Source organism: Gadus macrocephalus, chromosome 15, assembly GCF_031168955.1.
Source record: "Gadus macrocephalus chromosome 15, ASM3116895v1".
NCBI lineage: Eukaryota > Metazoa > Chordata > Actinopteri > Gadiformes > Gadidae > Gadus > Gadus macrocephalus.
The window spans coordinates 16552419-16577418 of NC_082396.1; the positions used below are offsets into that span (position 1 = coordinate 16552419).

General features: G+C 44.7%; 1 protein-coding gene across 1 annotated transcript in view; it reads right to left on the reverse strand.

Annotated features, from left to right (window-relative positions):
- The window catches only part of wdpcp (WD repeat containing planar cell polarity effector), a 54466-nt gene that overhangs the window by 2118 nt on the left and 27348 nt on the right, over nucleotides 1-25000 (reverse strand). Inside the window, exons 10-14 of the mRNA XM_060073792.1 lie at nucleotides 21264-21870; nucleotides 16980-17168; nucleotides 15991-16114; nucleotides 14154-14217; nucleotides 6791-6893 (exon numbers count right to left, since the gene is read on the reverse strand). Of these exons, the coding sequence (XP_059929775.1) occupies nucleotides 6791-6893; nucleotides 14154-14217; nucleotides 15991-16114; nucleotides 16980-17168; nucleotides 21264-21870 (1087 nt within the window). The remainder of the gene's footprint in view (nucleotides 1-6790; nucleotides 6894-14153; nucleotides 14218-15990; nucleotides 16115-16979; nucleotides 17169-21263; nucleotides 21871-25000) is intronic.

The window sequence follows — 25000 nt, forward strand, 5'->3', positions numbered from 1 at the left end:
AGAGGAGGAGGGAGGGTAATAGAGAGTAACATAGAGGGGGAGGGAGGGTAATAGAGAGTAACATAGAGGGGGAGGGAGGGTAATAGAGAGTAACATAGAGGAGGAGGGAGGGTAATAGAGAGTAACATAGAGGGGGAGGGAGGGTAATAGAGAGAGTAACATAGAGGAGGAGGGAGGGTAATAGAGAGTAACATAGAGAGGGAGGGAGGGTAATAGAGAGAGTAACATAGAGGAGGAGGGAGGGTAATAGAGAGTAACATAGAGGGGGAGGGAGGGTAATAGAGAGTAACATAGAGAGGGAGGGAGGGTAATAGAGAGAGTAACATAGAGGAGGAGGGAGGGTAATAGAGAGTAACATAGAGGGGGAGGGAGGGTAATAGAGAGTAACATAGAGGGGGAGGGAGGGTAATAGAGAGTAACATAGAGGAGGAGGGAGGGTAATAGAGAGTAACATAGAGGGGGAGGGAGGGTATTAGAGAGTAACATATAGAGGGAGGGAGGGTAATAGAGAGTAACATAGAGGGGGAGGGAGGGTAATAGAGAGAGTAACATAGAGGAGGAGGGAGGGTAATAGAGAGTAACATAGAGGGGGAGGGAGGGTAATAGAGAGTAACATAGAGGGGGAGGGAGGGTAATAGAGAGTAACATAGAGGAGGAGGGAGGGTAATAGAGAGTAACATAGAGGGGGAGGGAGGGTATTAGAGAGTAACATATAGAGGGAGGGAGGGTAATAGAGAGTAACATAGAGGGGGAGGGAGGGTAATAGAGAGTAACATAGAGGGGGAGGGAGGGTAATAGAGAGTAACATATAGAGGGAGGGAGGGTAATAGAGAGTAACATAGAGGGGGAGGGAGGGTAATAGAGAGTAACATAGAGGGGGAGGGAGGGTAATAGAGAGAGTAACATAGAGGGGGAGGGAGGGTAATAGAGAGAGTAACATAGAGGAGGAGGGAGGGTAATAGAGAGTAACATAGAGGGGGAGGGAGGGTAATAGAGAGTAACATAGAGGGGGAGGGAGGGTAATAGAGAGTAACATAGAGGGGGAGGGAGGGTATTAGAGAGTAACATATAGAGGGAGGGAGGGTAATAGAGAGTAACATAGAGGGGGAGGGAGGGTAATAGAGAGTAACATAGAGGAGGAGGGAGGGTAATAGAGAGTAACATAGAGGGGGAGGGAGGGTAATAGAGAGTAACATAGAGGGGGAGGGAGGGTAATAGAGAGAGTAACATAGAGGGGGAGGGAGGGTAATAGAGAGTAACATAGAGGGGGAGGGAGGGTAATAGAGAGTAACATAGAGGAGGAGGGAGGGTAATAGAGAGTAACATAGAGAGGGAGGGAGGGTAATAGAGAGTAACATAGAGAGGGAGGGAGGGTAATAGAGAGTAACATAGAGGGGGAGGGAGGGTAATAGAGAGTAACATAGAGGGGGAGGGAGGGTAATAGAGAGTAACATAGAGGGGGAGGGAGGGTAATAGAGAGTAACATAGAGGGGGAGGGAGGGTAATAGAGAGTAACATAGAGGGGGAGGGAGGGTAATAGAGAGTAACATAGAGGAGGAGGGAGGGTAATAGAGAGTAACATAGAGAGGGAGGGAGGGTAATAGAGAGTAACATAGAGGGGGAGGGAGGGTAATAGAGAGTAACATAGAGGAGGAGGGAGGGTAATAGAGAGTAACATAGAGGAGGAGGGAGGGTAATAGAGAGTAACATAGAGGGGGAGGGAGGGTAATAGAGAGAGTAACATAGAGGAGGAGGGAGGGTAATAGAGAGTAACATAGAGGGGGAGGGAGGGTAATAGAGAGTAACATAGAGGGGGAGGGAGGGTAATAGAGAGTAACATAGAGGAGGAGGGAGGGTAATAGAGAGTAACATAGAGGAGGAGGGATAGTAGGAGGAGAGGAGGTGGAGAAGTGCATCTTGCGATAAAGCGCTCGTCGCTTCTTCCGTTGAAAAGACCCTGAAGTCATATCAGGAGCCAGGAGTGTGTGTTTGTGTATATGCATGTGTGTGTGTATGTGTGGTTAGGGGGGGAGGGTGTCATAGCAAAGCAAAAAAAAAAAAGACAGATGGAGAGACAGAGGCTTTCTGTCACAGCCATTTCGCCCGCCCACATCACACACATCCGTATCGACACACAGAGAATCAGGATTTGGCGCTGGTACCAAAGAGATTGCTGCAATGCCAAAATGAACTTATTGTGAGAGCATTTGTATGTGCGTATATGTGGGTCTGTGTATTTATGTCTGATTATGTATCCTACCGCTCTATGGGCACCGGAAGAGACTGTGTGATGCGTGACAGTCCAATGCCATGTAAACACCTCATCTCTTTGCTCGGATTCTAAAACCATCCAAAAAATCCTAATTGTCTTGGTTTTCATCAAAAACATATATTTACATAATATTATAGACATCATATTGGATTTGCAGTTATATGCATCGTACCTCTATTGTAGTTGATCACTTTATCTCAACCAAACATTGCATCAGCAGGTAGGGGGTTGCGGCAGTGGGGGTCGAAACCCAGAACCTCTGTGCACCCTATAGCCACTAAACGACCCTGCTTTAAGACGGCGGGGGTATCAATGTTTGAAGAACCTCATGCTCTGGTACACAGTGCCGTGGTATAAGGGTATGGTGCTGAGTGGAGGTCTAAACCCTGATCACACTAAACCGGTCCCACCAGGTTGGAGACGGTGTGTGTCTTGGGGTTTATGTTAAGCCTGTGAGGGAGCACACTGATCTGGAAAGCAGCCCATCTCAACGCCCATAGTCGTGCATCAATTTTAAATGATATGGAATATGTCTTCAAGTGTGTGTGAGTGTATGTGGAAGAAGCGACTGTGTGGCTGTCCTCTTTGGCGATGGGAGCCCTCCGATTGGTTAGCATGTCCCACATAGCCGGCGAGGGAACACAGACACTGTTCAAAGACATCAGCCGAGGATCACAAGATCAGCTTCCACAATTTGGAGGGCCTTTTACTCACTCGTTTCTGGACAGTAAATCATAAAACACGCCGGGTAATAATGACTTAAGTGTGAGAGAGAATATGCACGCATGTGCGTGTGTTTCCCCTTCATCGTACTGTATGTTTATGGTGCGTCTTGGGTGTGTGGTGCGTTGTTTATTTGCCTGCAAACTACAAAAGCGTTGTTTAACATTTGCACAAGAAGAGGGACAGAACGGGCGGGGCCTCTGAAGAAAGGTCGCTTTGGCGATGCCGCTACATAAACGCACAACACACACACACACACACACACATACACATGCACGCACGCATGGACGCAAGTACGCACGAACGCACACACAGTGGATCCTTGCCAGTAGGCCCTTGCAGGTACTCCAGCGGCCTGGCGGGCTCTGCTGGAGATCTCAGGGCCCTAACTCTCCTCTAATTGGCCCATTGATCCATTAGCATCTCCTTATGTGCTAGCGAGGCCGTGTCGCCCCCCGACAATACAAGCACTCCCTCCCTCCCTCCCTCCCCTTCTAACTTCTCTCTCAGCTTCATTTCTCCCCTTTGCCCTTTTATCTTACTTTCCCCTACCTTTCCTTGTCTTGCCCTGTGTATTATCTCACTGGGTGGGTCCTCTCTTCTCCTCTCCTCTCCTTTGTGTGTCTCTGAGGGGCTTGCGGTCCAAGGATAAAGCGTGCTCCGGGGTAGGAGGGCATCCAGGACATAATTAAGAGGCTTATGAGGGAGGAACAAGCATCTGCTAGTGGCTTGTTCTTTGCATTGCATTATGAATAGAAATGTTTCTTTTTCTTCATAATCATAATAACAATTCCAAGGAACAACCAGTGACTACAAGCAAACATGCCCAGAGGATACAAAAGAAATGCTAAAACACATGCATAGAACCAAGAATGCCTGAGGTGTTGACCTTATATTTGGAGTGTAAGTATCTCTGTGGTCTCAGACACACGTGCAGAGTTTTAAGTCTCTTTGAAGGACTCATCAGACATGTTCTCCGTCTCCATCCATCAGAAATGCTAATGTATTTCGTTCGGCCGCTGGCCTTTGAAGCATCTGAGCAATGAAATGTGTTTGTGTGCGCTCAGTGGTATTGAAGCACACTGGTATGTGTGTGTGTGTGTGTGTGTGTGTGTGTGTGTGTGTGTGTGTGTGTGTGTGCGCGTGCGCGTGTGTGTGTGTGTGTTCGCATACATGTCTGTGTCCGCATGTGTTTGTGTGTGCATGTGCAAACGTGTGCTATTGCATACGTGTATGTATGTGTGTGTGTGTGTGTGTGTGTGTGTGTGTGTGTGTGTGTGTGTGTGTGTGTGTGTGTGTGTGTGTGTGTGTGTGTGTGTGTGTGTGTATGTGTGTGTGTTTGCGTTTGTCTGTGTTAGCATACGTAGATGTGTGTGAATGTGAGTGAGTGTGAGTATGTGTGTGTGTGTTCATAAGTGTATGGGGTGTGTGTAGGGCTGATCCCCTCTGGTATGTGCCCTCCTGAGTGTGTGTCAGAGGGCAGGAGATGTCGGAGGTTCAGGCTATGACTGGGCTTTCGCAAAAAAAACAACAACCTTTGAATCCAAACATATTTTACAAATATTTCAAACATGTGTCCTAGTACCCACACACGGTGTGTTAACTGTATCATTGTTTTACAGGCCAGGCTTCCGCCAAGCACAGAATGCACCATCTATCATTCTGCTTCTAGCAAGGACAACCATTTTGCTCAAACTCAGCATTGAAGTCTGTTTACAAAGTGATGCTTGTTGTTGAGAGCAAATGCATGAGGGTTTCTGATCAACCATCATAAGTAACAAGAACCCCATACAAAGAAAGAGCTTCTGCGGTCTCATCCACTGCTTACTCACTCATCAATAAAGCCTTATCAGATCACAGGATAAAAAAGTCAAAATCAAATAGATAAGGTAAGGTTAACTTTGATGGAGCGGAAAACATCCTTATTATTCTGAATCATGTTAAGTCATTATGGTTGACAATTGTGATGACCCCAGCATTTACACCGTGGCCGTAGGTCAATAGGCCCTTTAAAAACTGGGAGGGATCAGTTATCAAAAATCCAGAGAGGCTCACAAGTCAATGCAGCACACGTTCAAAAGAAGGTATGGCATGAAGCACACGAGTTGTGACTTCAAGTATGGGAGCCACTTGTCTGTGGGTTTTGCCCACTCCACACAGACGCAGCGGTGAGTGGTTGTCAGAGGCCGGCCCTCGGAGGCCCCGGGGCCCCTCAATCAGAGGGCCCTCCGCAGGGAGCTGTCAGTGGGTGTCAGTCGCACAGTGAGCTGTCTTCCTGCAGACATCTGTGCACTCCTACTTGCCCCTCATTAGAGCCCGACCCAGACTGCATTTTAGGGGCCGATGACGTTATTAGTACGATTTTTTTTTATAGATATCGATCGGCTCATATTCAAATTATAGATCTAGAGGCCATTATTTGATATACATATATAGATAAACATATTATATTATTTATATATATGTATATATTTGCTGCCCACCCTCCAGTAATGCTTAGGGCCGCAGCAACATCCCATTAAAATCATGAGCTAAAGGAACCAATTAACTGACTTGGGAGGAGCTACTAACCTTCACACAGATCATGATATAAATCTGTTGGTGTTTGGAGTGTACGTGGATGTGCTCAGTTAAAGCATTTAGAGGTTCAACCACTGCAGTAGAGGATTTATATAGCGGTTATTACATTTATAGATAAACAACATTTCAAAAGGTTTGATATCAGTGCATATCGGCAAACATATACCATTACCCCGATACCGATATATATTTGATAGGCTGATAAAATCGGCCAACCGTTATCGGGCTCTACTAGACATTACTAACAACGACAACAATGTCCACACTACGCCCTGATATTTGTAAAAACATGTATTTTCTGTGCATACTAGCATTTTCGGCGGCGGTAGAAGAATGTAGCAGATCACATGACTATCAGACAGAATTATAATTGGTCAGAATGTGAGACGGGTGTTTGGAGGTGTTCCACTGCGGAGAGTGTTCTCATCAGGTTCCAGTGGTCACCACCTCGTAGCTTCTAGTGCTCTCATGACCTATGAAGCCACTAAACCCTAAGAGCTAAATTAGACGGTCAACTTGTGACTAACTGACCCCCTGAGACTGAACCCTGTCTATGGTAGGCCAGTGATGGATGGCCTTATTTAAGCCCTAGCACGACACCAGGCTGAACACCGTGTGACCCGGAGTAGACTCAAGTCCCAGTGGATGACTCAATATTAGTGTTGTCAAAAAGAGACATTCTTCAATACACATCAATACTGAATGTTTGAGACAATTTAAATACTCAATGTTTGCAGTATGGATACACTGGTACCATTCTTCCCTTTGTTGTTGAAAATTGTGTTTTAAATTTTGATATTTTTCAAGGCATGGTATGGAAGTTAAAAAGACTACTTTACAGCCCTCATAAGGACCTGGCAGCGCGGTATAGATGATTTTCATGGCAGGTTGTCTGAACATGAGGAACAACCCAGCCCAGAGGTCCAAGGGAGGCACAACATAATCAAATGGCTCTCACAGTCCCAAGCTCACAAAACAAAAGGCCTCCTCTGAGCCGCCACACATGATGACCGTGGCAGACGTCCCGGTGATTCAGTCTCACGCACAACGCCCGGCCTTAACTTGGGACTCCGGGAATCATTGGTGCTATCAAATCAAGGCAAGGAAAAAAAAAAAAAAGATGTTTCTCGCAAAGTCAAAAATATTGGTGTCAGGAAGATAAGGGAGAGATAATGTAATGGAAGAAGAAGAGAGTCCAAACAGAGACGTCCTTACCAGCGGCGGCGGCGATGGCGGGGAACTCCGCCTCACGGGCCTTCCTCCTGGCCGCGTCCGCCAGCACCATCTCGCCCTTATCAACGGCCACATAATGGAGGTCCTTTGAAGAGCGGGAATAAAGGAAAGGCACGTGAATGCTAATCTAAAACGAATCTAGGCTCCTGTGACAATATTTTTTTCCATCTTTTTTTTTCTCTTCTTTTGGGGTGGGGGCTTGGGGTATGGTGAGGCTTGTTTGACAGAAGAAGGCAGAAACAGATAAAAACAGGAGACATTTGAAGCCCTCACATCAGAAAAGCCGACCGGTCGGATCCAAATAATAAAAAAAAAAAAAGAAAAGCTGAAATCAGTGCCCCCCGTCTCTTCCATCCCCACGTGCCCACCCTGGATTTGAACTAGGGAGAGGAGGGGGGGGGGGGGGGGGGGGCAGGGGGGCTGTTATCAGACACATTTCAAAAGTAGTAGGGGGGGGCTGGGGGGGGTCACCTTTCCGGAGACCAACGGTTATTTTGCTCAAACTCAGCAGCTGCCATTCAAGTCAAACTCTGTCCCAGTAAGAAGGACCAACATGCTTTAGTGGTATTCTGAACGGCCGGCAGGAAGACCAGGGGAGAGAGCGGAGGTCAGTAAGGCAACGACGACCCGGGAGGAATCGTGTGAATCAAACTATCACTCACCAAACTAGGAAAAATAGGTCCTGAAAAATTCACCAATTTTAAATCTATTTAAAATACATTATACTAATTAAAGATGTACTGTTTAATAGACGATAGGTACATATTAAGTATCTGTATCCTCTATTTTATTTTAAAATAGTCTTACTCTTTATCTCACTTCCCTTCTCCCCTCCTTGCATTACGTTTGTTTGATTTTATTAAGTTTGATCATCGGACACCAGAGTGTGTGACATCCGGAATAAAAGGCAGAGGCGATAAGGATGACCTTTAAACACTTTAACACTTTTAAGTGGAAAAGTTATTGTGGAGTGACTGATTCAGGTGGACATTTTATTTTTTTCCCAAACGATCAAACAGTGAGAACACAGACCACGGCGCTGCTGACCTGAAAAGGAGCACAGGGGTTTCCTATGGCTAAACGCAGGGGGTGAAAGACCAATCAAAGGCTAGGGTGCGTTAAGAAAACCCTTCCGCCTCACTGACATCACAGGGCCCCGGTGTGGTGAGCAGCAGCCACTAACCCCCATCTGTCTCAGGCCAGACCCCCGCGGTCATGGCTACACCCAACCCCAATAATATATTGTATCCATTCTTTTGATTCAGAAAGAAAGGAATACAGAGAGAAAGAAATAAGGAAAGAAGGGGACACAATTCTAGGAATGAGGGGGAGGTAAAAGAGGGAAAAGAGAGGTGTTTGAGACATTGAAAAGGCTGAATGAAGGCAGATTGAGTAATTACAGTGTGGTGCCAGCCCTCTGTGTAGCACAACTATGGGACATTTGTGAAAATTACCAATGACAAAATGGCCTCAATAGAGGGTAAATTGACAAACAGAGCATCAAGACAGATTTTTTTATTGCGAAATTTCTTCCAGTGCGAAGAATGGGGAGAAAAGAGGTTGAAAAAGAAAGTGGGACGTAGTAAGTGTGGATCTAAAGCTAGTGTGGTCAATCTTAAAGGGGTCATATCAATTATTCCTTGTATAAATAATAAAAAATGTGGGTTCTACTAGATTAGGTTTAAATTCTTTGATTTAAAAATACATGGTATTTTTCTCACAAAGTGCATTGCTGCAGCCCCTCATTATCCCCTCAGCTTTGTCAGAAAATCTCAGTTTTAGCTCTTGCCTCTTTAAGGCCCCCTCTCAAAAATCCCAGTCCGCTCTGATTGGTTAGCTGGCCCGATCTGTTGTGACTGGTCAACCGCTTAGCGTGTATATCGGAATTCTCAAGCCCAGAAGTGCTGAGCAGCTGTGAACTTTGCTGTGACAATGGTTGAGCTACACCTGTTTGAGCCTGAGTCACAAACCGAAACACAAAGTCAGGCCGAACAATCACCGTGGCAACGAGTATCACAATGGTAAGCGGTTGTAAAGTTCTTACTATTGTTTCTCTACGTGTAACACTTGTAGAGAATTGTATATTTTATAATTACTCATTTAGGTGCACTTGTTGAAACTGCACCAGCATAGTTGAAAATGTATGCTGCAAAGAAATACGAAAGGTAGCTTACAAATTGTATTATCAATTTCTAACTTGCTCCTTTTTTGTTGTTGCATCATAGTGGTGTTGTAAGAAATAGGCTAACGTTGCTCGTTGCTAGTGTTGGGAATGAATACAGTCAGCACTTGGATCCAGAGTCACCTGAACATTGTCCTTTACGCAAAGGGTATCAATGTTTTATATTATCCATATCGATACGAATGCCATTTCATTTGTAATACAAGTATGACAGGGAAACAGATGTTTCTTCCTGAGTCAATAGTTTCCCTCTGCGGTGATGTTGCCTCCTGAGTTATTATATTCTTTATTGTAGAACAGTGTTTAATGAAAATCATTCTGGTGCTCTAAATAAAGGAGAGGGGAGAGCATTGTGACAGTATTGACGGATAATTGGTTTCCTTTCTAATTAGATCAGATTAGAGTAATCAATAAACAAAGGAGCCAAGCTAGGACTGTAAGGGTTTGCATTTGTGTTTTTTTTCAGTCTTTTCTATTGCGACAGTGTCAGAAAATAGAGAATATGGAGTACAGTTCAGCTGGGACAGTGTATTAATGTTTGATGAGTTTGGCAGTGTAAATACTCATTCATAGGCATTTTACAACAAGATGCATTGCTTTAAGACCACCCTAATTTTCGGGTTTGGATGCTTGAATTAAAAGTATTTCATTACAACTTCAGAATGAAGACCTTAAATTTGAGATTGTCATTTTTCAAAAGTGCCATATACACCTCAGAACTATTAGTGGGTAAAATCACCTTTGAGAATATATTTTGAGTGATTGCGCCTGCCTTTGTATGAGCCACTTTAGATTTCGGGCCACTCCCGACTGATATCTGGCATATCAGGGCCCTTTTACCTGATTGGGTTGGGGAATCCATCTTGCCTGTCAATCACAGGTGCAGGAAGTGCAACTGAACAATTGTCAGAGAAACATAGGGAGGGAGGGAGCAGGGTAGGATGGGACGTTTCTTTGGTTTCAAAGTTTCAAATGGTACTCTCTGCTGCCCTTTTCTTCTCTCTCTTTACAACTCTCAAATCTTAGCTACAGCAGCTTTAAGTCATACTGTACACTGAGGACAGAAACTAGATGATCTTAATGAAATGAAACAAATATCAAACATTATACAAAGCATTTGCACGTTTATAAAACATCCATGTTATAAACGTTGCATGCCAGTAATAAAAAAAAACAATATAATATATATACCACAAAATAATAAAAAAAATATATATATATTCTGGCATCGAAAAGATATACAATTTCTACCTGTGATATATCTACGTATAACCAGCTATTGCTCCTATATTGTCCTGTAGACCACAGGCCATACTGAAAAGATGTGAGCAGCGGCTAAAGCATTGAGCTCTTTACATTCAACACTTGAATTACTCATCTCAACAACAACAATGCTCTCCCCATCAGCCCGGTCGGATGGGAAAGAGTTTGAGGAGCCGAATGGAGCAGGGCCGCTCTCACACCTGATATCATGAGCTCAGAGCGAGGGCCCTCCTGGGGACCGCAGACCTAACCCTAACCCTAACCCAACGGAGCAGGGTCGCTCTCACACCTGATACCATGAGCTCAGAGCAAGGGCCCCCCTGGGACCGCACACTGTATCAGGTCCCTCACACATCGTGATTTAATGACAACAGGGACGGAAGGACGGAAGAAGATGAGAAGAACGCAAGGGAGGGGGGAAGAGGAAGATGGTGAGGGTGTGCTGAAGAAAGAACATGGTAGGGGACATTGCAAAATTGCCTCTGCATTGTAAGCTGCAAAAAACACATTTTGGTCTTGTAATTAAAGGCTGTTTAATGAGCTATAGAACTTTGTAGAACCTTAATGTAGAACATGACGAAGCCACCCCCTACTACTGCAACCTCTACCTACCAACCTCCACCTAACCCTACGTCCAACCTCCCTCGCCCCCCCTCGCCTCCTCACCCCCTGAACACCACTCTGTTGCTTTTCCACAAAAGGTTTCTTTTTTAGGAAAGCCTCAAAGGACTGCTATTATTAGTTGGGAAACAATGAGGGCCTGAAAGAGGTCACCTCATGCCGAGATATTCTACCAGATGTGATTGTATGTAAAGAGTGTGTGATGTTAATCATTTAATTTAATAATTCCCACAATGTTATGCAATTAAGTTATACATTCTGTCATTTTCTAATGGATGTCCTTAAACAAAAGCGACAGAGAGAGAAAGAGAGAGGGAGCGAGGGAGAGAGAGCGAGGGAGAGAGAGCAAGAAAGCGAGAGAGCGAGAGAGAGAGAGTATATTTGTGTGTGTGTTTTCGACCAGCCAGGCATGCCGTGCAGCTGAAGCCCGTATTTTATTGGCCTATGAGGGGAAGTAGTCTCGTTGACCCGTGACCTTGTCTCAATCAGCCAACCAGCAGGCTAGCACAACAACACAGCCTAATTAGCGCGAGGAGGTTAGATGTCGACTTTGTCTTTTCTCCAGGGAATTGAAGGTGTCACCAACGACATGAGGTTCCAGGAGACGTTGTTACAAAGCAGGATGTTCTGACAACGCTAAAATGGTCCCTGTCATGTTGGCTTTAGTTTGCTATTGGTCAAGGTTCATTTGACTCATTACGAACGCATTTTGCAACGTTACTGACTTCTTGAATGCAGTGATTCCATTTAAAGGATTCCAATTGTCTTCAAAAATCCAGACCAATATTATACTTTCCGAACCTAACAATTGAATGTTGAGATCGGTAAAGAAAGTATAAATATATATTGTATATATATATTTATATATATATTCCGCTAGATGCTGTGTGCGGCAGCCTTTTGGATGCTGGTGTGCTCTCTTTTGGATGCTGGTGTGCTCTCTTGGACGTTTCTTTGTGTTCATTCAGCAGTATTACTCTCTGGCTTTCTCCAAGAGGTCAGCAAGCTGGCCCTCCTTTCTTCCTTTGCTCTTTCGCTCTGTTTCCTCTTTTTATTCAGAGTGACGTGAAGTTTTTAAACGACACGGCAGGCCTGCGCAGCACCATTCTTCCTTTCAGTATACGCCCCTTTCTTTCTTTATATTTCAGTTTTCCTTATTTCTCTTTCAGACTATCTCTTCACAACTCTCAGGCTAACAGCCTAACAGCCTTTCTTTTTATTTAATATGATTCCATACAATTTTCTCTAACTTGGTAAAGAAAACTTAACCTGTCTAACACACAATCTCTTTATCTCTCTCTCGTTCGCAAAACATTGTTTCGGTCTCTCTCTCTGTCTCTCTCTAATGGTCTTTCCTCTCCACTGCAACCCAGAGCGATGAAAGTAGTTTTAGGGCTTTGATTATTACCTTCAGTATGCGTATTAATGCTCGCTGTTTATATAGTGCTTCTTAACACTCACCCCTTCTGTTGGTAAAAAAGTTATTAATTATTATTAAATTATTTGGCACACTAAACGCGTAGTGAACGTGTACTCCACTGAAGTTTAAAAAACATCTATTTTTTCCCATCACAACACAGACAGAAAACAGGAGAAACTGTTGTTGTGATTGTCTTATTGGATGGTTGAAAAATTGAAAAGAACAAAGTCCTTTAGTCGAGAGAATTGCAATTTACACATGAACCACACAACACAAAGACAGCAGGGCCGATAACAATGAAGGCTTCATGAGGTCACAGTTTGCCTTTACTTGAGCCAGTTGATAAACAGAGATTTCCAATGATTGTGATTAACCAATCAGTGGTCTCCTCTACCCCATAGCATGGTTGGCATGCTTGGTTGGTGCCAGGTCAAGACCCCTGGCTTAAACCAGCAGGGGAGCGTCAGCATGGTACGGGTCGACGGTGTACAGACACAGAGGGAGAGTAAGAGACATCTCTCTCTCTCTCTTTCTCTGTCTCTCTCCAAGACTCCCTCTGTTTGCTTTTTCAAGGTCCACAGCTTTGACTCCACCTTTTCAATTTGTCTTCTCAGCAGCCCTACTTAGCAGGGAGGGAGCTGGAGCCATGGCTGAGTGTGTGTGTGTGTGTGTGTGTGTGTGTGTGTGTGTGTGTGTGTGTGTGTGTGTGTGTGTGTGTGCGCGCGCGTGCGTGCGTGCGTGCGTGCGTGCGTGCGTGCGTGCGTGCGTGCGTGCGTGCGTGCGTGCGTGCGTGCGTGCGTGCGTGCGTGCGTGCGTGCGTGCGTGCGTGCGTGCGTGCGTGCGTGCGTGCGTGCGTGCGTGCGTGCGTGCGTGCGTGCGTGCGTGCGTGCGTGCGTGCGTGCGTGCGTGCGTGCGTGCGTGCGTGCGTGCGTGCGTGCGTGCGTGCGTGCGTGCGTGCGTGCGTGCGTGCGTGCGTGCGTGCGTGCGTGCGTGCGTGCGTGCGTGCGTGCGTGCGTGCGTGCGTGCGTGCGTGCGTGCGTGCGTGCGTGCGTGCGTGCGTGCGTGCGTGCGTGCGTGCGTGCGTGCGTGCGTGCGTGCGTGCGTGCGTGCGTGCGTGCGTGCGTGCGTGCGTGCGTGCGTGCGTGCGTGCGTGCGTGTTGCTGAAAGATGTGGTGCAAACAAGTCCTATGTATAAAACAAAGGGGGGGCTGGGGGGAGTCTAATGGAAGAGCTTATCAACATGAAGAGGGGTAAGGAGTGTAGGCAGATGTAAGACAGGATGAGAGTGGGGGAGTAGTGAAAGTTACGGTTGGTGAAAGGTGGAGAGGCCTTATCCAGCCACAAATCACTAACACAAGGATAAAGTACTCAGTGAGAACATCTGTTCGGACCCACTGCCTCTGTATGAGGCCATTTCGATCTTAGACCACTGGTGGGTCATTAAGGACCAATCAATCTCTTCCCTGATTGGTTCCTGGAATCCATATTGCCTGTCAATCATATTCTCGTCTTATACAGAGTTATCATCTAAATAATTTTTTTTATCCTCCTTTTCCTCACTCTTACAACTCGTAAATAGTACCTACAGAAGATTTAACCTTGATCTGTTTACAACCTACGTTATCTTATATCTTTGTATTTTATCTATTGTATCTATGTACTGCATTCCTGGAACTCAAGCATTTTCTTGGCCATAATGACTTCTACTCGTTGTTCTCCGATGCACAAACGACAAATAAACCGAAAGTGAAAGACTTGTGATTATAGTGAAGTGTTCCAGTGATCTGATCACAGTTCAGGTGAGAGTGGTGAGTGAAACACCAAAGCGTCGCAGTATGTCAGGCCTGTAGCTCACTCACCATGAACAGGTCTCTGGCCCTGAGGTCCACGGCTAGCAGGAAAGCCTTCTCCAAACGCTGGTGCCTGCAGCCATACAACAGAGCACAGAGGTCAGCGCAATATACAGCACGAGACAGAATAAACCCCACTGCCAAATGTGCACATACACACTTTTAGAATCCATGTTGGTCCTAAAATACAACTGTATGGTCCCAGTGTTTCAGACCTTCACATTTATATATGGATACACATATACCTGTGTAAAGTGGAGGCCCACTGGGAGAGCCTGGTCAGGCATTGTAGGACCAACATGGATTCTAAATGTCCATACGTGCACATTTGGGGTGCACACACACACACACACACACACACACACACACACACACACACACACACACACACACACACACACACACACACACACACACACACACACACACACACACACACACACACACACATATATATATACATGTGTTTATACATATAAATATATACACTATACATTACCGGGCTCCCCTACTGGGACTCTTCTTTGCATTTGATAGATTTTCAAGTTTTGATAATTAGCATTTTATTTAAGTGTTTTTTTTAGATTATGTTGAGCCAACATGAAGTTGTATCATGCAAAATTGAAAGAAAGAAAGAAAGAAAGAAAGAAAGAAAGAAAGAAAGAAAGAAAGAAAGAAAGAAAGAAAGAAAGAAAGAAAGAAAGAAAGAAAGAAAGAAAGAAAGAAAGAGAAAAACAGTGAGTAAGAAAGAGTGAGGGAGGGAAGAGACAGGCGATGGCTGGAGAACGAGCTGTATCTCTCAATACAAAACAACTCAAACTTCCCCTTGGCTGAGCCAACATGAATCAAACAAGCAGGCAGAGAGACAGAGGGGGGATGGGGGATGCTGCGTTTGATGTGCGCGGAGGAAGAGAGAATGCAGGTGGACGATAGGAGAGGAGAGGAGGATGCCAGAATAATCCTCTGGTTCTGCTACAGAGAGGGGGGAGGAAGAGAGGAAGCAGTTGGTGGAGTGAGGGAGTGAGGGAAGAAGACACAAGAGGAAGAGAATGGGAGGACAAAAAAAAAAGGAAGAAAGAGACAGGGTCCATTTCAGTCAAACAGATGTTTGAAAAGGCTCTTAGAATGAATACACAAATGGTGAGCTGGCCTTTTCTCTCTTCTCAATCTCAATTAAAGTAAAAAATAAACACCTGCAATGTTTTCATGACACATTTAAAGAGCATTTCCATGAAGGTTGCAGCATGTCTTGTTGTTTGTTCTGCCGATGTGGTCGGATGTAAAGAGGCAAGACGTGCCAGGGATGCATTCTTTATGTAACAATTCAAGTCATCGCTCATCACTCATAACTCACATGCAGACTCGGCTGGCCTTTGCTGAGACCACCTTTATGAGTTGGAAATGAGGGGCAATTCTCAAATCAAATGACTTTATTGATGAGGTCTTCAGCAGTTTAAAATATATTTCATTGGTGCTTGCTTATCCCACTGTGTAAAACATGACCTTGTAGTCCTTCAATACAGCAGAAACGTGACCACAACACCCCTACTGCAGGATGTCAACGTCATCCCTCTTTACTGGGAGGAACAAGGGAGTTATTGGAGCTTTGAGGTCCAAAACCCAAGACACACCCGGGCCATTTTATAACAGACGCAAAATAATGCTTTCAAATTTCGGCGCCCATAATAGGGACTGAAATCTGCTCCCAACCTGCCCCAATTCAAACACTTTGATTCTATTAAATTGTTCTGGTAGCGTGGCAAAATGCTCTGCTTTGGGCTCAATAGGCTTCAGGGATGAATGAAGTGTTGTAGTTGTGGTGAGGGAACAACTAATACAAGGATACCTGATGAGGTGGTGGAAGAAACGCCGTGCGTAGGAGCTGATTGGCTCTCTATAATCCAGGACTACTGCGTCAGGGAGGGGGACAGGTGGGGCATAGAACACACCGAGGGCTGCCTCCAGCTGGGCTGCACACACACACAAAAAACACACAAGCACCCACACATGCCCACACACACAGACACACACATACACACGCACACAAACGCACAGTAAAAACCTGAATAATAAATAATATTTCAAAGACTTAGTGACCATAATCGAAGCCTAAATGATCCCTTACTAGCCATTTAAGGTACCTGTCACCAAATCTATATGAAACAGGTTATATGGATTGTTTGGCAAACCCCTCCCCTAAAGTACGTATCCATATCAACCAATAAGGTTCTCCATGCTGAGGCTGACCCTGTTGACTGAAAGTTATGAAACAATCCAGTGTCTACATTGTAAAAAATTACTTTTGCCTAAATATTTTAATTTCTACCCTAGTGTTGGCTTCCTGATAAGTGTTAGCATCCTGACTATCAATCTTATAATCAATTGATGCTACCTCAATTAATTAAATGGTGATTGACATAAGATGTTTGTTCTTCTAAAACACAAAAAACAAACAATATGAGATTAGCTTGCAATGTCTGCTTCACCTCCTTCACTGTAAAACTGCCCACCAAGGGCTGCCTGCCTCACATTTCAGAAGAGGGGAAATGTCTATTATTCAAGAGGGATTATACTAACACGTACAGAGATGCCTTAAACAGAATTTTAGTGCAAGCATGAATTATAACCAATGGCAAGGCCCCTTACCAAAAAGGGAAATTTTGACCCAGGCCATAAGTTGTGGATACGTTTTTAGCTCATTATTATTATTATGTATCAACACAAACATTGCTAAAGCCATTTTCTTTTACTAAATGCAATATTCTACTTAACAGAACCATATACACTGTGGACTCATACAACCATGATCACTCAGATGACCTATCAGACACCTACCCTCTCTCTCTGCGTTCAGATCAAGCCTCAGCAGATGAATGGTTATCAGACTCAGCCCGCGGTAGCACTGCTCCCCCGATGGGTCCCAGTCCAAGGCCTTGAGGATCCCCAGTGCCGGGCCGACCTGTCCCCAGCGCAGGCGTTCCTGGAGGAGCTCAGACGGGCCCAGTCCCCCCCCGCTCACCACTCCTGTCCGGGCAACAGGACAAACAGAGAGTTGTATTGGCTGCTCAGTTTAAAAATGCAAGATTGCTTGTTCTGATATGTTGGCGCCGTCAAGAAAAGGACCTCCATGGGGTCACTTACATCCTATGAGCCGTGTACACCACTCAACATTCCCCAGAGGGGAGGAGAAGAACATGACAAGATTTTCTTTTTACAAAGAATTTGAAAAATAAATATCAGAAACATGCAAGATCCCATCCTCTCTATGTGTGTGTGTGTGCGCGCGTTTGTTGTGGTGGCAATCGTTTGTGTGTATGCGTGAGTGTGCGTGTATGTAGTATTGCATGTGCATGCATGCCTGTTTGTGTGCAATTTTGCATGTGCGTTTCCCTCATCACGCTGATGCTCTCTGCCAGGTGGTATTTAGTTTCAGTGCTGAGTGAGAACCATCTCAATTGATTATGCCTTTTGACCACAGGTGATTGATAATGCCTTTCTTTTCTGAGACAGTGAGTGCTTGCAGATTACCACTGCTAAATAATGAAAAGACAGGGTTTTATGCTTGCTTTTATAACCGTTGGCTGGTTATGTGTGTGTGTGTGTGTGTGTGTGTGTGTGTGTGTGTGTGTGTGTGTGTGTGTGTGTGTGTGTGTGTGTGTGTGTGTGTGTGTGTGTGTGTGTGCGCGTTTGCTTGTGTGTGTGTCTGTTTTTTTATGTTTGTGCATGCGTGTGTGTGTATATAACAAAGGAACTGCAAGGTATGAATACAAAGTGGTGATCTTGGCCGTCTATATAATTTACAACAAACAATTAAAATAAATGTTTACCTGATAGTGTGTTTGGGTGTCCACGTTACCACTGTACAACGGTGAACTAGAAATACAGGATTGGGGTGTGGTGCCCCATCAACTCATCCTTTCCTTAAATAAGGGATGGTAAACAGCTATGGGATGTTTTAGATTTGTGCTGGTCTCCACGTCACCATGTGCTGACTCGTCCTCAACCTCTGATGCATAGAGCATGTTAAGCCGTGCTGTGTCTTGAAGAAACAATCAGGTAGAATGTTATACTTATATCCATTGGTTTATACCGCCCAAGGGTATATCTATTTTTTCTTTTGTAGACCTATGATAAATTGTTTGAAACTTGTTTGTTTCACCACAGGTCAGTGGTTGTTTATTTAGGTAAGTTGTTGTCAGTGTTTAGCCGTGTTTGGCATGTCATCCTTCCAGATAGGCAGGCGTACTTGACACATCTCATCAATGCTGTGACATATATATGCTGTACGGCTAGACTAGTAACACACCTCTCTTCCCTGGCGAAGTGTCTTCTGATTCTGTTGCTATAAACACAACTTGCACTTTTCTTTTCGTTCTATGTTATTTGGTCAGGCAGAAACGTATAATTTCACATATTATTCGTATTCACAACAAATATATATGCATGCCTAAAGTATGGAAGACATAGCAGACAAGAAGAAGCTGTGTGATAAAGGTGATGTATATTGTTGCGGAACCACCGATTCATCCTTTCATTGGTTATGGCTCAGCAGAACGTGGACGCGACTGGGGCTGCGGGGCCAATTAAAAGGACAAGCTGCCAATTAGCTAGCCCGCAAAGTCCCTGAAGAGGATGTGGAAGGCTAATGGGGGTAATATACTATAGTCTGAGTCTTTGTGCGGTTTGCAATCAACTCCATCCATGTGTGTGTGTGTCTTTGCATGCATGACAGTATGTGCGTGGTTAGCATGATTAGCACCAATCACAAGAAATAACACAAATCACCATAGACATTGGGAATGGTATTGGTAAATCAAGACATATGATGCACAAATCCAGACTTTCTGGAACCCCATTTGAAATATAACTATCACTTCCTGTCCAAAGAAGAGAAAGACAATTTATTTTCCTGGCTTGTTATGCTGACACCCCCCCCCCCCCCCCCCCCAAGGCTGCCCTGCTCCAGCTCCTACCAGTGGCAGCCCCGCCCGGCCAATGTGTGCCAAGATGAGATAACTTACGGGGGGACAGGGGGGGGGACAGGGGGTCTGGGGAGAGGCTGCCTCCTAAGAAGAAATACAGAGAACTTGGAGTGTATCCCAGTCTTTCATCCACAGCGCCTACCAACTCTGGCTCGTCCTGTCATGTAGCGGAGCTTAATGAAACAAGTCAATACAGGCAGGAGAGAGAGCTCCCAACACGCTCCTCGCAAATAAACCACTGTTTGTGTGGATGTGTGTTGTATAAACATGGAAATAGAAGTGTGTGTGTGTGTGTGTGTGTGTGTGTGTGTGTGTGTGTGTGTGTGTGTGTGTGTGTGTGTGTGTGTGTGTGTGTGTGTGTGTGTGAATTATCACTGCAAGAAAGACTCGCCGAATTTTTTCATCAAAACCTTGGCAGAAGATCAGAGAACAGGAAGTTATTGTTGGAAGACATCCTCCTCATTGGCTGTACAAACAGAGAAATACATTATCACACCTAGACACACACACACACACACACACACACACACACACACACACACACACACACACACCAAACACACACACTTTCAAACTTTCAAACAGGGACAATACAAAAATATAAGACATAAATAAAACAATTAAAATCAACACATACACACAAAGAAAGTGAAATTCACCACAAAGTCACAATTAAAGATCTTGTTTTTCTAAATGTGTATTCATGTTCACAAACACACAGACACACACACACACAAACACAGACATAAACACACACAAAAAAGTGTGTGTATAAGTGTGTGTATGTGTGGGTTTGTTGGTCTGTGTTTGGATGAGGTGGCTGCTTTGGAAGAATTTGATTGGCAAACTTTATCTGTAGGCCCAGAGGGACTGCACAGCCACTGTAAATTATTTATCGGAAAAATGCTTCCCAGAATGCACCTGGGGGGCTTTTGCCCTAGGCGATTATTGAATGACCTCTGAGAGCTTGACTCCTGCTAACCTTCCCGCCTGCTAACAAATTAACTTCACTCTGCAATTAGGAGGCTCCATGATGACCGCAAGAAACAAGTGCAGCTGCCATCTTTACATGAACTAGTAGTAAAACAGTAGGCAAATGTTGGAAAATGTGACTGCATCAGAATAAATCATAGACATTGATTAGAATGGCACTACTCAGCCATTCCTTCTTCTGAGTTCTTCTGTAAAATCTACAAACGACGCACATTACGACAACATAATAAACTAAACGACTGCATAGGTGCTGGAAAAAATGGCTGAAAAAGGCTAAAGAACATTTCATGATGCTTATAGCTGCAATTTACATGATTATCATACTATAGCATGTGAATGGTGAGTGCTTATTTGCCCAGAAAATCCTATAGTTCCAAACTTGAATAGGTTTTTTAATAGCATTGCAGGCTGGCTGAAGCATGCTGTGAGTCAGCAAAGGACTAGGTACGAGATAGGACGTACGGAAACATACAAAGCCTTGTGAAAAACCTGTTTTGCCACATCACGCATAAGAAACACAGATGCAGTGTCCCCATGACAAATAGTTTTCTGATTAAATACGAAACAATGTTCAAAAAACTAACTGAATTGTGACCAACTGAATTAGCAGCATTCCATTGCCCCAGTTTCCTGTCTACAGCGGTTGTCATTTCGAGGTGACGACAGCTTGTCTACCAGGTAAGGCTTGATGATTCTGTTGGGATTATATATGCCGTGTGAACTGAAGTGTGCTCAAAGGAACCTTACACCAAGCAGTAAGGTTTAGGGTTAGGTCAGGTCTCCTGGAAACTGGAAGGTTGTTGGTTTGAACCACAAGATGTCCCAGAATCAGGACACAACGCAAGAAGACTTCCACGCTTGACTGTAGGAATTGGACGCCTTTACTCATTGTCTAGTCGGTTAAGCCAATGGCTCTTATTCTAAGAGGACGGAGTTCAAGTCCCCTGGAGGCGAACTCCGTGAAAGCTACCTCAGTATTTGGACAGCACCAGGTTAAGTCTTCCAAAACTCGGCTACACTTGCATTATTGCCATCCAACATGGGGCATTAGGTCAAAGTGCTCCGGATGGCCAAACATCTGTGCAGCTTGACATAAACAGATACTAAGAGGAGCGTGTCCCACAAACACAAAACAAAAACTTACCAAGCCTGAATTTGAGGGCAGCCAGAGGTCCTCCATGCAGGGCCAGCATCAGGAGGTCACACCCCTCCGGCCGGCAGCCCGGGCCCATGCCCCAGTGAAGCCCCTCCAGCCCTCCGGTGCGGCGCAGGTGCTCAGATAGCCTCAGCGTGGCGGGGGCGTTGGCGAGCTCCTCGGCCACCAACCGCACCCCCAGAGGTGCCAGCCCCACGTCGAAGCACATCAGCTCCCCCTGCCCTCCGCCCACCACCACCAGGCCCCCTGAAGGATGCCAGGCCAGGAACGCGGGAGGGGCCGTGCAGGTGACGTTGCGGCACGTCCCGCCCCCTCGCTGGTCGTAGAGCACCAGTGAGGAGTCGCTGAGGCCCAGGAGCAGCAGAGTCTCAGCGGGGTGGCGGGAGCAGGAGATGGGCTCGGCCTGCAGTGGGATACGTGTGACGGACGTGCGTTGGAGGAGGCCCTGTGCGCAGTCGTACGCGCAAGCATCCACCGCCCAGGACGTCTCCCCTTGGGACTGGGGTCTCAGCTCCACTGTCAGCAGCTGGCGGGGCTGGAGCTGGCGGAAGTGACAGTGCAGAGGCTGGCCCTCCGTCCTTACAGAGCTCAGCACCTGAGTGAGAGCGACCAAAAACAAATGCAGAATTAAATGTTGAGAGGTAATGGGCTGTTAGCACAGTGTAATATAACTGGGAATTGAGCACTTCATTTACATTTACATTTAGGGCATTAAGCGGACGCTTTTATCCAAAGCGACTTTCAGCAAATACATTTTTCATAAGAAGTGAAACAATATATTGCTGTAAGTACAGTAAAGATGTTCATAGAGCCAAGTGCAAGTACTAAAAATCGCTAGGCTAACCCATTCCCTGTGTACAGCAATGCTAGCAGCTACTGCAGATGTTACACAATTAAGTACTATGAATAAGTGCAATGTAGATTAAGGGCCCCATCTTGCATCCGGCGCAATTGGGGGACACATGCATATTAGGAAAACAAGTCGATAACGATCATGCATACAATACTGATAAGAAACAATGTTTTATAATGTATTGCGTATATCATTAAATAGAACCACAGTTACCGCATATCATATGTGTGTTAAGTTTTCTTTGCCGAAATTTATTTGAGGACTCAGTATGTGACACATGTGTGAATTAGGCCATATTATTTGGCCATAAGCTGAGCCATTTGAAGTTTGAAATTCATGTGCATCTGTCTCATCGGAGACTGCAGACGCGCTGTCAAAATATCAACTCGTCAGATTAAAATGCGCTCATGGCTCTTAAAGGTGATGGGAGCTGGCACTCTCATTGGTCTATTGCACATTACGCTCAAACCACACCTACCGGTAATTAGGCTACTTCAGACCAACCCTTTTTAGATTTGCGCCGGGCTCAAGAGTAATTTTTTGAATTTCACTAACTGATGCAGAAATTGACACTCTCCATTGTCCATGCCTGCACTAACTTCCAAGTTCTAAGTTCTTAGTTATTTTCGTAGCTTTCAATGCATGGTATTAATAGGCCTACATTCATTAATGTCTAAAGTCTCACACACAGTCTCACACGCCCTTAAGCCCAGTTCAGACCAAAGATTCGCCTCGAAACGTTAAAGTTAAAAGTATTAACTTTCAAGTTAGTATGATCAAAAGTTAAAGTTAAAAGTATTAATTTTCAAGTTAGTGTAATCAAAAGTAAGTATTACGTGTTTTTTTAAATTTGTTTACTTAAGTCACTGAACTGCAAATGCAAGTCAATGTTAATTTGAAATGAAGTCAGACCATTTAAGCTTCTAACAATGTTTCTGAGTTGTTCCTATGGGTACATTTTTCTTTGATAAGAAGGGAGATGTATTGTATTGAGTTTGATTTACTCCCATGGCTACGGTCTGTTCTGTCCCAATGCATTACCCGTAATGCCACATGTACGCATGGGCAGTTCAATAAAGCTAGAGTTTGCTCCAAATCTAAAGCGTATTATGTTGACCGGAAAATCGTACAATCGCTACCTTAAATTAGATACGAGCAAGAAGTGATTTTTCTTGGAATCTGAGTTAAAGTCGCAATGTATGAGATTGAGCCCCTCCCAGTTAGATGAACGGAGATCAGTGTCTGTCCACTCTCACTGGCTGTGCATCTGTGTTACATGAACTAGTGTAGATCAACTGTGAGGGTTGCGTACGTTTTGGGGGCTTCCGAGTGTTGATAGTAAGAATCTTGTAAACAAAGCCTGAGGTACAGACTGGCCAGGATTCTATTTTCTTAGAATATATCAGTTATAGGATAGAATTTTATTGATTACATTATTTAAACCCCTATTGGTCACAAGGGCTACAGATATGTCCAGGTTGTTCTAAGCTACGTGGTTGTTGAAAATGTTAGACAATGCAACTTTAATGTGGCAAAACCGTGTTCCACAAGATGTGAACAAAGCAGTTCTTCCCTTTATTAGGAGAAAGTGGTGACGATGGTTCACATTAAATCACTTTGGGTGTTAAACAAAAAAAAAGATTTACAATTATTATTATAATGATTTCTGATGGACACATTCCTAGAACCAGTTTCAAGACCGTATAGTCTTGAAACTGTGAATTCAAACTAGACAAACTATGAATACAGCCTAATTGAGATAGGATTTCACTGCAGGACCTATTTGTTAGCTAAATGTAGCCTCTAGTACACGATATATAAAAGTTTGTATCAACTATATAATCTCTCAAATCGGCTGCAGTGCACCAATTTCACACTAATTTAGCATCGAGAGGCATCTCATCAGCTAATTTTCATCATCTCTGACAATGAGAATACGTTCAGAGAAATGGTGCAGATTTATACGTAAAAATTTAAACAGGAAAATCCTGGGAACTCCTGATTGTTTGGTAATATTCTCTTCAACAATACGGAGGGAGGATAATGAGGCAGCTATCTAGGCTAGCTAGTTTTTTCACAGGGGTGGTATGGTATGGCGTGTGTGTGTGTGTGTGTGTGTGTGTGTGTGTGTGTGTGTGTGTGTGTGTGTGTGTGTGTGTGTGTGTGTGTGTGTGTGTGTGTGTGTGTGTGTGTGTGTGTGTGTCTAACACCCCCAAGGTAACAAGCACTGTAGGTGGATGTCACCACACAACAACCTACACTGAACGGATCCACAGCTGGGAGTTCACCTCACCAGAGTCTGTATCAGAGATTATTTGCCGCGAATGTGGCAGCTTTGGCGAAATGAGCCTGTTTTTTTATATCTTTTTTGCTGTGTAGACAGAAAACAAGATAGGCTGACTGCCTGTCTTCTGACTGCCTTCTGCAAAGCCACCCTGCCCAGGCTTTGCCAAAAAGGGACTTAGAGGAAGGGAGAAGAGACGGAAGGTGCTGCCCATAGACGACGGCAGAAGGAAAACAGATGACTGGCCTCCTGAAAGATTCTTTATTCACATAATCCCCTAGAGACAGCTCCTGCTGCTCCCCAGGGGGTGGCTGCTAAAAGTGTGTGTGTGTGTGTGTGTGTGTGTGTGTGTGTGTGTGTGTGTGTGTGTGTGTGTGTGTGTGTGTGTGTGTGTGTGTGTGTGTGTGTGTGTGTGTGTGTGTGTGTGAAATCGAGAACATAAGTGGTTCATTCGTAGCAAAGGGGTTTTGTTTGGGTTGCTTGGTTTGGGTAGCATTTGAGGGGTACAGTTTAATGCATTGCTGGTTTGATTTTTTAATCCTTAATGAACATCATATAAATATCTCAAACCCACACAGTGCGTTTCAG